Genomic DNA, 16,883 nt, shown 5'->3' with positions numbered 1-16,883 from the left:
TCGATCCACAACTGGGTATATATTTTTCATCGTGTTCTTTCGAACCCTTATTCTGACGTTTTATGTCAAACGGAAAAGCTTTTAGCCAATATATTTTAAAATGTTTTTTTTTTCAAAGCCATTTTCAAGTTCTGTACCGCCAAAAAACGATTCACTCTTTCTTAGATCCTATGGCCTCGCTAGGTTTAAAAGCACTGGCTTAAAAATGTATTTTATCAACTTTTTACATATGTCACTGCTTCCATTTCCATTTCTTACATTATATAAGGCAGCTATTTTGTCTTTTTCTGAAGCCAACGATCTGTGAGACCAAATAATACTAATAACTACTCAACTTTATTTACACTTATTTGGTGTAAAGAACGGGACAGTTCTAAGTTGCTTCTTCGATTTTCGCCCATAATGCGATCATTAACAATTTTCTGAGCTTTATTTACATATGGTATATAACTTTGTACTGTATTCACGTGACTGCTTCAAATGGTTCAGTAAGCTCAGTCATACTATGTTATTTCTTGCATAGAATCAACTGTTGTAAAAAACACTCAAGGTTCATTGTGTTACATAAGCAACGATTCATTGTGTTACATAAGTAAACATTTTCTAGTAATTCTCATTTATGCCCCAAAGCATAATAGGGTGTTTTTATTTACCAAAGTCAAACTCTGCTAGATATATTTCAAACATGGAAAATCCTTTTCAAGAATATATAGTTTCATTTTTCTCGCTTGAGAAATTTGGAACACTATCTTGTATGGGTAAAGGCATTAAGTAAATTTTGATAATGCTTTCATTATCTTTTGTGTGTTAGTAGAAACGGGGCTACCAAAAACTCCTTGAAATTCTCTGGCACTATTACAGTGCATTTCTTTTAATGTCTTTGATGTTATTGTCAAGTTAAAATCATTTGATTTCATTGCGCTTCATGCCCCGACAGAACTGAATCACTATTAAATGTATTGCTTTACCCATGCAGTCACCTAGCAAGTTATCTAAATATTATGAGTAAAGTTAAGCCACCTTCGCTGAACTTCGCTCAACTTGACGATAACAAAGTTGAGTGAAATATTAAGTGAAATTTTTAGCTGTTTTTCCAAGGGCGGCTTTTATTGCAAGTTAAATCCCCGTTTATATCCAATCGGAGTCACATCCGTGCGACACTCGAAAATCCACAACCCTGCCAAATTTGAATAAAATAACATATGTGCTTTCATTTTATCTTCAACTCTGATAATCCGGGACAGCTACAAGGGTTGCAAAAGTCAAACAAGAAAACACAGACACCGACAGGTTTCGGAGAACCTGGGGCAAAGCAGAAGATGAAGTCCAATGCGAGTGAAGCAAGCAGAAAATTTCCGTGACCACGCCCTTTAGAATAGCTAAATAAATTCAAATTATTTCATGCAATCATTTTCTTGTAATCGTTTTAAATCTTTTACTATTTTTAAGGCACAATTTTTTGATATATTTTGTTAATTAAATTCTTAAATAAGAAACTTATTATCATAAGTGGCCCTCTAGACTGAGGCCTTGGGACAATTTGACCCCCTTGCCTCTTTCACTCGGTGGCACTGTCCACCTGCAGTTTTTGCTTCAATCTTAATGTTCAATATTCGTCCTATGTTGTATTTGAAGAAACAATAGGCAGCCAATCAACTGGTAGATATAATGCTGCTATCGTACAAATATGATGCCATCGTTTCCAGGTTCCAAACGCTTACCAGCTTTTGAACACGAAGAAACGTTATCTCAGCTTAAGAAAAATGTGGCTGAACACCTTCTTCCAAACGATCATATTCTACAAATTTGTGGAATCAAATGGATCGATCGAAAGAACTGCTTTACAACGCACTTCACTGTTTCTCTTAGACATGGAGAACACCAAGCTGGACAATGGCCTGGTTTCTAAAAGAGAATCGCCTTCACTGTTGTCCTGTACACAATGTTGCATTAAAATCAACAGCTGTAAAAGCATTAACTACAGAGCTTCCACGATGGAATGCGAAATTTTGTCTGCGAATGCTCTGGAAAGCGGTTCAGATTTGCTTGAAAATAAAGCTGGCTGGAATCATTACAAACCTCTCCAACCGGTAAGAAGCCTTTCCTTTCAATTTCATATGCAAGTTTGGGTTAATTAAAATTTTTGAGGATTGAAAGATTAATTCTCTCTTCTGATGGTAAATGGAATTGAATATGAAAATAAATAATAAAAAGGGATAATCAAACATGCTGTTTTTTTCTAGTTACTCTAGATAATTTGTAATAATTGTTTATTTTTGATAAAACACTTTTGTTGAAATGGGAGCAGGGGCGTACCGCGCAGGTAGGGAGGGGTGTGGGGGGGTGTATAATTAAACTAAATTAGATTTGTAACAAAATATTAATGTATCAAAAGAACTTCTTTCGGTAAAATATGGTTTTGCATCTCTTACACCCCCCCCCCCCTCCAGCGAAAATGGTCACGCGACGCCATTGAATGGGAGACTGGTTGATTTCATTTAGCACCATTATTTAATTTAGTGAAACAAGTGATTCTGCCGTCGGTCAACATCTTTTGGACAACCCAGTTTGTGCTAAACTCTATAATGACGACATGTTTCGGATAATTGGCAGAGCCCGGTCGTCTTTCCATTAACAGTTTTGGAATCGATAAGTCCTAATTATGGTTTGCGTTGTATTCACAACGTGTTTTTGTACTTTACGCCTAATGAAAAACTTTCCATCCATTTAGATTTTGAAAGCGTTTTATTCATTGCAACACCTTATTTTTGTTTAATTTTCGTGAATTGGTTTTGTTAAATTTATGCTTTTGACACTTGAAGAAGAAATTTTCATCCATACACAAAAAAATAGATTTGCAATTAAATACTGTTTAAACTTTCTTTCAGCCGTTTAAAACAGTTTATTATTCATAGGGGAGATGTGAGGCATACGACAGAGAGCAGTTGTGTGGTGCAGAACAAGTTTGTCAAGAAGATTATCATTCACGTGCTGGATACAAGTGCAAAAATTTTGGTGATTTCTCCTTATGTTTATAATCCTGCGATCTTTGGCAGTATTATTAAAACTGGAGAAAAGAAACCTTGTAAGAGGCAAAATCGATTATATTTTTCACATTCCTAACAAAATCAGCATTTCTTAGCTTGCATCGTGGGAATTTTCTGTTGCTTAATAACTTGCAGAAAGTGTAAGCAATTTTAGACCATTGAATGGTACCAGTGACTCTGTTTCAAGACCGTTAATTTACACATACAAGATGCCTAAACGGGAATTCATTTCTTGAATTTGAATTGCAAGCAGGTGGCATTGACTAATTCTTGTTTTTAATTTTTTTGTACTTTTTTTATGCTTCGATTAAAGGTAAAATATTTTTGTAGTAAACAAGAAACTTCGCAACGCGCCGAAAACAAACAACAACAAAAACACGTAAATCAGTAATAGCTAACATTTTGCCTCGGCATACGGGGCTTCATCAGAGCAAAAGTAAACGGGGTGAGAATCTATAAATTTAAAAAAGGGGATAGTGGTGTCGGATTGATGGACACGGAAAGGTGTGAAAGCTGCGCAGCCTAGAAGAAACAGGTAATGAAAGAGAAAGAGTGGCGAGTGATGCGGGGGAGCGTAGGTTGTAGTGGTAGAATGAAAGTGCTATGAGTTTGGGCAGTGATGAAAAAAATTGAGAAAAAATAATAATTATTATTGTAATATTGAATAGTGATAACAGTGATTTTCAAAAATGATATACAACGATAAAGCATATAATTTTATTGACTTGCTGTGTTCGAGCAGAGTGCAGCATGTTAAATCGGGCTTGGAATCAGACGTTGCAAATTTACCAAACTTGCCTTTTTCGTCGGAGTGTTTCTTAATTCGATATTACGGAACAAATCTTAGCAAGAGTTGGAAAAAGTGTACTAACAAGGAGTTGCCGGGCTGTACATTTATACTCAGTGGGACATCTGAATTCAGTTACTCCTTCTCTTTCGTAAAAATTTTACAAACGGTAGCAAAATCTTGCTCCGAAAAACACTGGCGGAAATCCAGGCTTTCATTGGGGGGGGGGGGGGGGGTGTTGACCTACCATTTTCGGACAAAAAATATTTTGTTTCATGTCTAACTTTAAGGAAACTGCACATTTTGATGAAAATAGGTGATTTTTTGGCGGGACCCTTTAGAAATCTTTGCTGACCATGCCATATTTAAGTAGCAAGAAGAACAATCCATTTATGATTTTTGATATCAAGATCGTTATCACATCTAAGGCAATTGACGATACAAGAGGTCGACCGATTACACTTTTGACAAGTCGTACGTTCATTTTACGCATTTTATTTTGTTGTCGTCAGTGGGAAAAACGTTGCAAAATAACTTTTATTTAGCAGAATCCAATAGAAATTTCGGCTTATCTTCACAGAATTGAATTTAAATATACAATTCACAAGCATATTCTTTGTTTGATTATCTGGTAATGACTAGCATTTCATCTGTCATGAGACCGCTGGGGGGTAAAAAGGGAAAATGCAGATCACCTGCGAGCGTAGCAAGCAGAAATTTTGGCAATCACGCCCCTTGGATTAGCTCAAAATTCCTTTTCAGAACGATTTATTGGAGTAATTTCGAAACGTTAAACGGTTGTCAATTATCCGTCGAAAGTCCGAAAATTCCGACGACATCGCTGATTCGGGGGCAGAGCACACAATAGAGGAATCGTTCCGGTAATCTGATATTTTATCTGGTCCGTCTTTTATATACAAATGCAACTGCGATAGTGTAGAAAAATTGATTACCAATTTCTGACAGGGTATAGTTTTAAAGGATCGAGCTGAAGATCTACTCTTTCCGCTTATATAAGTCAGATTTTGTTACCTCAAACGCAAGGATACAAAATAGCTTTAAGGTGGTGGTGGTGTTACACAAATTTAATAGAGAAGGGGGGGGGGGGGGGGTACACTCATTTAGGCGATGAATTTGTATGGAAAGTATCATTTCATGACATTTGATAATTATCTTGAGTTGGTTGGAATCAGAAAACTCTAGTGAATCGAATGATATACAGTTTGATCGGATTCCGTTAATAGTTTGGCTTTTAGAGAAAGGAAAAAAAAGAATTTCGCCTGAAACGTTTAACGTAACCTTGCTTGAGTATTCGATAGACTTGCATTGGTTCAAAGTGTTTAAAGGTGATAGTTCAAACAATTATGTAGTAGTCGATTTCCTTAAGTATTCAGTAGACTTGCATTGGCTCAAAGTGTTTAAAGGTGATAATTCAAACATTGGTGTAGTAGTCGATTTCCTTAAGTATTCAGTAGACTTGCATTGGCTCAAAGTGTTTAAAGGTGATAATTCAAACATTTATGTAGTAGTCGATTTCCTTAAGTATTCAGTAGACTTGCATTGGCTCAAAGTGTTTAAAGGTGATAATTCAAACATTTATGTAGTAGTCGATTTCCTTAAGTATTCAGTAGACTTGCATTGGCTCAAAGTGTTTAAAGGTGATAATTCAAACATTTGTGTAGTAGTCGATTTCCTTAAGTATTCAGTAGACTTGCATTGGCTCAAAGTGTTTAAAGGTGATAATTCAAACATTTATGTAGTAGTCGATTTCCTTAAGTATTCAGTAGACTTGCATTGGCTCAAAGTGTTTAAAGGTGATAATTCAAACATTTGTGTAGCAGTCGATTTCCTTAAGTATTCAGTAGACTTGCATTGGCTCAAAGTTTTTAAAGGTGATAATTCAAACATTTGTGTAGTAGTCGATTTCCTTAAGTATTCAGTAGACTTGCATTGGCTCAAGTGTTTAAAGGTGATAATTCAAACATTTGTGTAGTAGTCGATTTCCTTAAGTATTCAGTTAGTCGATTTCCTTAAGTATTCAGTAGACTTGCATTGGCTCAAAGTGTTTAAAGGTGATAATTCAAACATTTGTGTAGTAGTCGATTTCCTTAAGTATTCAGTAGACTTGCATTGGCTCAAAGTGTTTAAAGGTGATAATTCAAACATTTGTGTAGTAGTCGATTTCCTTAAGTATTCAGTAGACTTGCATTGGCTCAAAGTGTTTAAAGGTGATAATTCGAACATTTGTGTAGTAGTCGATTTCCTTAAGTATTCAGTTAGTCGATTTCCTTAAGTATTCAGTAGACTTGCATTGGCTCAAAGTGTTTAAAGGTGATAATTCAAACATTTGTGTAGTAGTCGATTTCCTTAAGTATTCAGTAGACTTGCATTGGCTCAAAGTGTTTAAAGGTGATAATTCAAACATTTGTGTAGCAGTCGATTTCCTTAAGTATTCAGTAGACTTGCATTGGCTCAAAGTGTTTAAAGGTGATAATTCAAACATTTGTGTAGTAGTCGATTTCCTTAAGTATTCAGAAGACTTGCATTGGCTCAAAGTGTTTAAAGGTGATAATTCAAACATTTATGTAGTAGTCGATTTCCTTAAGTATTCAGTAGACTTGCATTGGCTCAAAGTGTTTAAAGGTGATAATTCAAACATTTGTGTAGCAGTCGACTTCCTTAAGTATTCAGTAGACTTGCATTGGCTCAAAGTTTTTAAAGGTGATAATTCAAACATTTGTGTAGTAGTCGATTTCCTTAAGCATTCATTAGACTTGCATTGGCTCAAGTGTTTAAAGGTGATAATTCAAACATTTGTGTAGTAGTCGATTTCCTTAAGTATTCAGTAGACTTGCATTGGCTCAAGTGTTTAAAGGTGATAATTCAAACATTTGTGTAGTAGTCGATTTCCTTAAGTATTCAGTTAGTCGATTTCCTTAAGTATTCAGTAGACTTGCATTGGCTCAAAGTGTTTAAAGGTGATAATTCAAACATTTGTGTATTAGTCGATTTCCTTAAGTATTCAGTAGACTTGCATTGGCTCAAGTGTTTAAAGGTGATAATTCAAACATTTGTGTAGTAGTCGATTTCCTTAAGTATTCAGTTAGTCGATTTCCTTAAGTATTCAGTAGACTTGCATTGGCTCAAAGTGTTTAAAGGTGATAATTCAAACATTTGTGTAGTAGTCGATTTCCTTAAGTATACAGAAGACTTGCATTGGCTCAAAGTGTTTAAAGGTGATAATTCAAACATTTGTGTAGTAGTCGATTTCCTTAAGTATTCAGTAGACTTGCATTGGCTCAAAGTGTTTAAAGGTGGTAATTCAAACATTGGTGTAGTAGTCGATTTCCTTAAGTATTCAGTAGACTTGCATTGGCTCAAAGTGTTTAAAGGTGATAATTCAAACATTTATGTAGTAGTCGATTTCCTTAAGTATTCAGTAGACTTGCATTGGCTCAAAGTGTTTAAAGGTGATAATTCAAACATTGGTGTAGTAGTCGATTTCCTTAAGTATTCAGTAGACTTGCATTGGCTCAAAGTGTTTAAAGGTGATAATTCAAACATTTATGTAGTAGTCGATTTCCTTAAGTATTCAGTAGACTTGCATTGGCTCAAAGTGTTTAAAGGTGATAATTCAAACATTTATGTAGTAGTCGATTTCCTTAAGTATTCAGTAGACTTGCATTGGTTCAAATTGTTTTAAAGGAGATTGTTCAAACATTTATGTAGTAGGCGATTTCCATAAGTATTCAGTAGACTTGCATTGGCTCAAACTGTTTTGAAAGAGATTATTCAAACAATTTTACAGTTGTTGAACTTCTTACGTTTGCGTTGAGAGTATAAAAAAATCAAGTGAAAATATTTACAGAAAACTTTCTTGATACATTTCTTTTGTCTTATTAGCGACTTTTTGCTAGAAAACATTAGTCCCGCTCTAAGTTGCTGCTCTTTCCTGTTTCTTAAATTCATATTCTGTTCATTTCTTAATGTTTGTGCATCTTTTTGCATTTGGAATTACATGTTTTTTCTTCGATTGCCTAGCCCCCACGTCAGAAGGTAAAGCCCCTCCATTGGAGAATTTCTAGCGCCACCATTGTACATCCTTACATTGATTTAAGCAGAATTTGCATTTAAAAACAGAATTTTCCATAGAAAACATTGCACTTGGAAGAATGGCCAGCCAGTCAAGTAACTATCTAGACGGGGCCGCAAGCAGAGCTGTGGATGGAAATGACAACACCGACTTCAGAGAAGATTCCTGTACCCATACATCAGTCACTGCTTTTATCTGGTGGAGGGTTGATTTCGGCCAAACTGCTGTTGTTCATTCAGTAAAAGTTACAACCAGAGGTAAGGTAAAAAACTTCTAGGTGGTAGAAGACGAATATTTTATTGCCATTCCGTTGCGCTGCCTATAGACCAGAGGGTGGAAGGGGAGCACCACCACCCGAACGGAGAATTTATGAGACCAATCTATTCTGGTTCAGTTTTTTGCGTAGATTTCGACTTTGGGTGTTGATCAACGGTTTAAGGGGGCTTTCTCGAGATATGGGGGGTCTAAAGACAAATTTTGGGGTTAATTGCTACAAATTTGGCTTCCTCGATAAATTTCAATAAGATAAAGATAGATATGTTCTTTGACTATATCTATGATTGTTGGCTGATATTTGAAAAAATGTTTTTCTATATTTAGAATTTAGGGGGTTAAGGGAGGTGTAAAAAATTAAATTTTTTCTAAAAGAAAACATTACTGTTACAATATATTTGAATACTATCAAGTCTACCCAAAAAATTATTCATCTTCATCCTTATCCTCAGACATATCAATGCCTCTTCTTAAGTTTTCCACTTCTACAAGATCGTCAGCCTCCACTAGTAGTTTCGAACATCCTCTGGATTTTGCGAAAGAAATTCATTAAACAGAATTAGAAAAGTCACCTTTCCACACGTGGTGTACTTGAGCCTTCTTGCTCTATCATTGGTTAAGAGGCTTGTCTGCACATATGTGCAATGTAATTTGCAACGCTTGATGTATCTTAAAAGGCTGTTTTTGCATGGTTGCTGCAAAGAGAAGTCTGTGATTTTTGACCCTTTGAAAAAATTTTCCAAAAATTGTTCCTTTGAATATCATGAGCAGACGATAATCTCTTTTCTCCAAACAACGCACACGTAAACCTTTCAATACCTCCAATTACATAATTTATAGGATTACTTGATGCCCCTAGCTTTGCGAAAGTTGTGACGAATGCTTTTGTGCCTTGCATAAGCTTCCAACTTTTTCTAAAAAATACCTACCTACCTACCTCCCTTTCTACCTACCTCCCTTTCTACCTTCCTCCCTATCTACTTACCTACCTACCTCCCTATCTCTTTTTCTACCTACCTACTTACCTAGCTACATACCCACCTATCTATCCATCTACCTACCTGCGTTCCCGGACATCGAGCAGCCCCACTTCATGTACACACTCTTCGTACATGAAAATAACGAAATATAGTCATTTCCACTAAATGCATGCAAGCCAAGCGGGGCTTCTTTTTGAAAGGCCGATAACTCACAAGCAGCTAGAGCGAAGATTTTTCTTTTTTTACCTGCCCCACTATCAATAAATATTTAGAAATGAGGTTCCTGCCTAGCAAGCAAGATAACAGGGATGTTAATATATTATATATCTCCAAAACAAGAACACAAATCGTTTCTCGACCTTCGTTTTGTTGGAGAGCATGATGTAGAAGGAAGCAAACTTAAGCTAGTGATATTTATGCAGCGATATCTATATATATTATTTTCTTTGCGAGAAAAATTGATCACTCTGTTCCCTAAATGACAGCCTTGACGAACCCAGACTTCTTTAACCAACTCAAACAATCGCTCTTTATCCTGTCTTTTCCTCAGAAACGCAACGAAGTTAGGAGGAATCTTTATGTTTGGCGATTTAATGAAGAAATGGTTCTCTGCATTCTTGATGAACCAATCGGCATGTTCGAATGCAATATAAACACAGTTGTATTGTGTCCGTAATTCATTCAGCAACTTCGTTGCAAGCCTCCTGAAAGTGTCCGGTATTCTAACTGTAGATCGAATGGTGGCAACCAAATCAACAACAAAGCAAATTGCCTATCTCCTCTTTTCTGTTCTTCATAAGGCTGGTAACTGTGGTATTTATATGTGCCTCATACTTCTAAGTACCTGAGCTTCACGAGACAGCGAGGAAGGGGATACTATCACCGAACTCGGCTTCTAACCCCTTTTTAACTTAGTCTGCTGTTCTCGTTAATGAAACAATACATTCCAGTTAAAGTCTTCATTGCGACGGATCGGTTCATGATTTGTTATATATGAACACACAGGAAAGAGTCAGCTTACACTGTTCTTCGCTTGTTTCAAGTACTTTGTTAGTGGGATCGTGGACAGCTGTAGAAGTAAGGGTAGTCGACTTCTTACTACAAAATACTGTGTACTTATTATACCAGGAAAGCTTTACCCTCTTTTAATGCTGGAGCTTTTTGCAGAGTTCGGCATGATGAAAGTTTATATAAGTTTTAATAGTTGCTTCTTTTCCTTATTAACATTGATAGGCCCTTGTTATTAGGCGCTCGCTTTCGTCACTGTTTTCATTTTTAAGGAGATGCCTTTTTGCTTACTTTCTTCCCCTTTTGCGTTTTGTTTGCAAAGACAGATACGGCCTTCGTAAAGTTCAGGTAACACTGGGATATCTTTAAAGGGCAAAGGATCTGATCTTCAATGACTAAATGAGTGCAATGAACAGCTCATCTTCTTTTTCTGTTTGCCATATATTCTAACTACTTTCATAGTTTACTCTTGCTTTAATCACAGTACATTGAAAATGATAATGAATTTGTAAGCAATGAAATTGCAGTTTTTAGGTCATTTGAAAGAAAATCCAAACCTATACACTTTTACACCCTCAATGGTCTTCAATGTTAACAGGTAATTATCGTTTAAGGCTGTGAAGTACATACAAGTTACATTCCTAGGTTATGACACAAAACCATGTGTTAAAGTACTTCTCATAAAGATTTGCTTTTGGGCCTCATTTCCTTTCTGATCCATAGCAATAAAGCTGTAGTTATATGAAAATCTCCATATCAGTCATTACACATGTCTGAGAAAGCCACATTCCTGGTGAGTACAAACAGCCATTTCCCTATGTTATCATGCTACAGTACTCCATTCAGTTGCGAAAAATCAGTTTTTCGTGGAATTTACAGTATTTTGTACTCCTGTTTCGTTTTCTATGGCCCCCTCACTTCCAAATGAGAGTCAACAAGCATAGATATCATCAAAAAACTAACCTGTCTATATTTTATTGACATTTATATTAGCCCTAAAATCGGACTTTAGACCCCCTATATCTCTGAAAAGCCCCCTAAAACGGGGGATCAACACCCAATTTCGGAATCTACACGAAAAACTGATCCAGAATAGATTGGTCTCATAAATTCTCCGCTCGGGTGGTGGTGGTCCCCTTCCACCCTCTGGTCTACTATAGAAGCAGGAGCACTTGGCAGATTTGTTGTTTTCAAAGAACTTGCTCTTGGACTTATTTCAGACGATACCTCTTTAGTCTTCCAACACTATTCCTCCTCTTCATGGCTTCTTTCATTATCTACCAAAACTATAAAGCTTAAATTTTGACAGGCCATTTCATTTCATTTCTTTTGCAACACAACAATGCGCATGTTGAATTTTCTCAAATGGGCAATTATAGTGAATTGTCGACCGCCATTTTGGCCAAACTGGACAACATTTGAGCTTTAATTCAAGTTTAATAGACAAATTTTTTTGTATGAATTTCTTTGATAGGTGATTGCTGTGGGGATCGTCTTTCAGACTTCAACATTGTAGTTGGCAACAGTAGTGAAGGCAATGGCGGCAGCAATACAGTGTGTGTAGTCAGTCAAAGTGTCCCACAAGGTGGCACAAAGTTGTTTCCATGCCGTCCTAAGCTTCATGGCAGATACCTGTATATACAACAAAACAAAGCGGTGCCAATAACACTGTGTGAAGTGAGGGTATTTGGCGAATTTCTCGAATGAAACTAGTTGTCCAATGACTGGACATAAGACGCACGTCTGATTATCGCACAATCAAGGTTTGACGTTGAGAGCAGCTCCCTTTATACCTACCAAACCCTGTGATATGGGGTTTGACTACCACAGTAATTTTTTGTCGACTGCAGTGATTTTTGCAATCTTATAATTTATAAAATTCAAGCATGTTACCGAAGTGAACTTTTGGACATTAAATTTGCTTGTTACTATTTGGTTTTTCAAATTCAGTAAAACCAGTGAAAAAGCGCTAGTTTGCATTCGAGACAATTTTAAGCATTAATTTTAAAAATACCCAAATTACAGTGACAATGTGATGGAAATACATTTTTTGAATTCAATTTTAAAATTAAATAGGAAGATTCGATTTTGAAACGATAGCTTGTAAGAAAGCCACAATTAACCATTTGAGATTCCAAATTTGCTAAATATGTTGCAGATGTTCAGAAACATAGCCAGATGAATAGACGGTTTTTCTCATCGAACAACTCTTATTTGGCCCTAGTTCTAAATCTTATAAACCAAACCCAAAATAAAAGTAATCCGTTAGCAAACTTCAAATCTTTATGTGCTACATCTCAAGAAATCTGGTACAGATTTAAATGAGAGGAAATATACCATATTCTTTCGGATCGTTCCTTTTTCCCCTACTTTGTTGTAGAGTGTTATATCTGTTTTTATTAGGCTTAGATCTCCCACCTTAGGTGGAGAGAAATTTGAGTTGTAAACATAAAAAGGTTTACGAAATGTGTTTTCAACAATTTTGATTAGCACTATCTAACATCTACGTAGCTTCATTCTTCCGTTTCTTACAGCAAAAGAGGAGGCTATATTCCTTATTTTAATGTAGCCAATGACAAGTGGGAAATGTAAAGTACTTAATATTTCTGAATTTCGTTTGACTTGGTGTACAGATGTCTACCGTATAGCTTAGGTGAATGCTCTAAATGGTTTGCTAAACTAAGCCTATTAAGTAAATTTTAAGTTAAATAAAAATAAGTCGTTTCTTGCACAGAATAATAACAGTTAAAAACATACTCAATGTAAACAGTTGGCAAAGGAAAAACAACAAGAACTATGATTCGTTGGTTTTATGTTGGCAAAATCGACTTTTGCAAATCGGCTCAGATTAATTAATTTTCAATTTTGAATGGAATGCCTCACCATATGCAAAATTGGCATTTGCATTTAACATGCTGATCCGGACAACAACTTGGATCCACCTTAAGTGTGCAGTCCTAAATTTGTTGGATACATAAATGGACGATATTCATGCTAGACTCGCCCGAAGTCTATTTTGAACTTGGAAAAGAAGTTTATACTTTCGAGTTTTCGCGAGCAGATGATATGCGAAGATAGAAATGACGGATTGTGAGTACAGAAGTCTTGAGCAGTGCTGGATTTACCATAGTCCTGAGAAGTGCCAGTTCTAAGACATGCCTAACCACAGGGATCCATTTGACATGGGGCCCGATTGTTTCCATAAAAATGTTGAAAAATGCATGAAAATATATTCCAATCGATTGACCATAAGCTTTTACACCTATCAGTGACCTAAATGGCTAGTCTTCTAAAAGCTTCCAGAGATAATGTGTGTAACATGAAAACGCGAGCGTGTGTATGTGAATGTGTAGGCTGAAAATATAATTTAGTTGAATAGCAGAGAAAGGAGACGATTCGAAGAGAGCGAAGTAGAAGAAAAGACGTGGGGATTGTACGTCAAGAAAAGGGACTGAATTTACATGTAATCATCGTTTGGTTTTATTTGAATGTTCAAAGTGGATTTATTGTGTGGTTTCTGCCAACAGTGGCAATATAACTTGAACGCGCTTGAACGCGCCAGCAGGCAACAAATGCTCCAAGTTTTTACTAATAGCAGCTGAATAATGCAATATGAGCCTGTCCCTTCACTGTTTCCCACTCTTTCTTCTACTTGCGCGAATGTGTTCTGCTCTTTGCCTTTGTGAATGCATGGTTACTGCTTCCATGTATGGTTGGGTAAAAGCATGTTGCTCGCTGGGTGTAACTCTTAGGTCGAAAGCGAGACAACAAAATGGTCATGAGGTTACCACATTGGTTGGTCGATCTGAATGTTGAGAATTGTGACTTTACTGGCTATGGTTAAAAAGAGAGTGATTTATAAAAAGTCATAAGAACTACAACAAGAACGAAAGTTTGATCCAGCTTTGCTCCCTAACAATGAGTAAACGAGTAAAGTCACAAGCTTGAGGCTTATGGCTTTGGCATGAACTGCCTCAGATTTATATATAGCTATCTCTCTGGCAGAAAACAAAGGGTGAAGATTGGATTCACCTTCACCGACTGGCTCGATATCGTATCAGGTGTACCCCAAGGTTCCGTCTTGGGTTCTTTACATTTAACATTTACGTCAATGATTTGATTTATTTCATCCAAAACACAAAAATTTGCAATATCGCAGATGACAATACCATTTACTCTTGTGGTAGTGATTTGGATGGAATTATTATTGACATAGAAGAAGATCTATGTCAAACTCTTAAATGGCTCGAATAAAACAGACTTAGCTGTTGTAATAAAGGACCATTTCTATGCATGACGTTAGAATAAATTAGCATAATTAACGACGAAGAGGAGGAGTTCGAGTGTTGGTGATGGAGAGAGGTCGAATGTTTGAGGAAGATTAGAGAATTGAGAATTGAGAACACTCGAGGGTTGTTTTTTGCTTGTATTCGTTGGTACTTGAGATATTTGCTTATTATAAACTTGATATATTCTTCGCTTGCTGTTTCCAATTCCTGACGCTATTTATAGAGACTTGTTGCTTTTGATGAATCGCATTCTCGGAGATGAATCGGAGGAAATTGTATTTTTTTCACGATATTTGAAGGATTCATAACAGTAGCTTATCCATCTAAGTTCCAGCCAGATGATGCTCCTTTGAACCAAACTTGATAAAAAAATTTTCATTGAAATAAATTGAAATACTTTATACTCATCAGACAGCGTTAAACTTCTAGGCGTCGCAATCGATGCTGGCCTTAAATTTGTTCAACATATCAAAACCCTATGTCATAAGATAAATCAAAATGTGAAAGCATTTTCTAGGGCGGCTAACTCCCTAGATATAGGCAAGGGAAAATTACTATACAATTCCTTTCTGCTTTCAAATTTCAACTATTGTCCTCTCAATTGGATTTTCTGTGGAAAGTAATGTAAAGGAGATAAATCGAGTACATAAACATGCACTACGCGCGCTGTTTTTTATTATGAATCCACCTTTGAATGTCTACTCCCAAAGAACAATGAAATAGCCATCCACACCAAAAACTTACAGAAATTAATGACAGAGATATACTAATCAATAAATCATGAGAATCCCTCGTTCATGAGAGAGTTTTTCGTACAGAATGAATTGACTTATAATTTACGAATAAAAAATACGCTGCAACTTACACCTACCAAAATGATGTCATTTGAGATAAACTTATTCAGTTCATTGTAAATCGATTTCTACTCGATTTATCTCCTTATTACATTGCTTTCCACAGAATCCCTCGTTCATGCTAAATTGAAAGTAAGTTCAGTTCATAGTTCAGAATTCAGTTACATTCAAGCAACACACTGTCTCTCGCTCTGGTTCCGTGTTCTCTACTCGTAAAATAAGACTCGCTGGGTTTGGAAATAACACGTTAGTCGATGGATGGAGGGAACGAATCGCACACAACAATGCTCAATTCATGTTTCATTTCACTAAACGTATGCACCAATTGTATTTCCGACCAGCTCAAAAAATTTCCAACAAAATAGCAGTTTTGTTTTTCAGGGGGGGGGGGGGTGCATTTACCCCTCTCTGCCCACCCCCTTATCTATGCCATGATGCTGGGTCTTTCCTTCATGGCAAATAGGACATCATATATTATGTAGACAGGGCCGCATTTGCCCTAAATCTGGACCTGGCTGTGAGCTCGGGGGAAAACTTAGCCAAGTTTGAACGAGGACGTGCTGTTTTGGTTTAAAATTTTGACAGGTTTTTCCTCACTTGTCTTAAAAAATTTGAACCATAACTTTGTAAACATGATGAAAACTATTCCTGATATTTCTTCAATTTTTTTCAAGAATGGTACCAATAATTATGGACGTTTATTTGTACCCTAATTGGTAAACACATTTTGAAAAACTTATACCGATTATTATTTCGCACTCTTTAAAAATAAAAGGTTCCTTTAAATATTGGCACGTCCCCGGACTTCAATCTCAAACCATCTCAGCCCCGGGAAGGAGAGATACGTGCCCTTTTCGTCACTTTAGGGTTGCCAGGTGATCTGGGTGCTGAGTAGCCAAACTGTTTATGAAAAGATGCCAAGTCACGTCAAAATAGGCCAAATTTACCCAAAACATAATGCCATCATAATACGCAAGCGCAGTAGAAAACAAGCACAGTTTGCAGTATATCCGTTGCCCTTTCCATCAGCAGACTCTGTAAGCCAAACATATCGCGCTTCCTAAGACTTCTTGTACATCTTTGTATTGTAATATCTACCTTGCCACTTGGTCGCCATAGATTAGAATCTCGTGAAAAATAGAGGATCATTCACTATTTATTGTAACTTATTACAAATGCGTACACCAAACTCAGCTATTATGCGAGTTATTGATTACTGATAAATTGCTAATTCTATTTCAAAACAGCTTTGAAGAAAGTAAACATTTTGAGTCATACTAAAGCTTCTCGTCTGACAATCTTCAGAGTATAAAGCGATAGAACATAGATCGAAAACGTTTTAAGTTTTGCACCACCAAAGATTGTTTGCAAATTCTATTTCAATACATTGCCAAAAAAAATACTTGAAAGTTTGTCAATCCAATGTTGAAAAAATAAGCTTTAGCAATGACTTCACGTCATTACATGAGCAATTCAGGCACTGATCACATTTGGATTAAATCAATGCTACCTCAGTGTCTGTCAGGTTCATAAACATATTATGGCTACCCAT

At 36.3% G+C, this 16,883-nt stretch overlaps 1 protein-coding gene across 1 annotated transcript; it reads left to right on the top strand.

The window, feature by feature from the left end:
- The first annotated feature begins 1,712 nt into the window (after window positions 1–1,712).
- LOC135683489 (uncharacterized) lies at window positions 1,713–16,714 on the top strand. Its single transcript, XM_065198750.2, has 4 exons — window positions 1,713–2,090; window positions 2,916–3,015; window positions 7,987–8,184; window positions 11,663–16,714. The coding sequence occupies exons 1-4, from the start codon at window positions 1,764–1,766 to the stop codon at window positions 11,893–11,895; spliced, it is 858 nt and encodes a 285-aa protein (XP_065054822.2). The 5' UTR covers window positions 1,713–1,763; the 3' UTR covers window positions 11,896–16,714.
- The last annotated feature ends 169 nt before the right edge of the window (window positions 16,715–16,883 follow it).

Source organism: Rhopilema esculentum, chromosome 7 (genome assembly GCF_057945365.1).
Source record: "Rhopilema esculentum isolate cy_ngs chromosome 7, ASM5794536v1, whole genome shotgun sequence".
Lineage (NCBI taxonomy): Eukaryota > Metazoa > Cnidaria > Scyphozoa > Rhizostomeae > Rhizostomatidae > Rhopilema > Rhopilema esculentum.
Note: the sequence above shows the minus strand (reverse complement) of the source record. Positions and strands in the feature narration are given on the sequence as shown.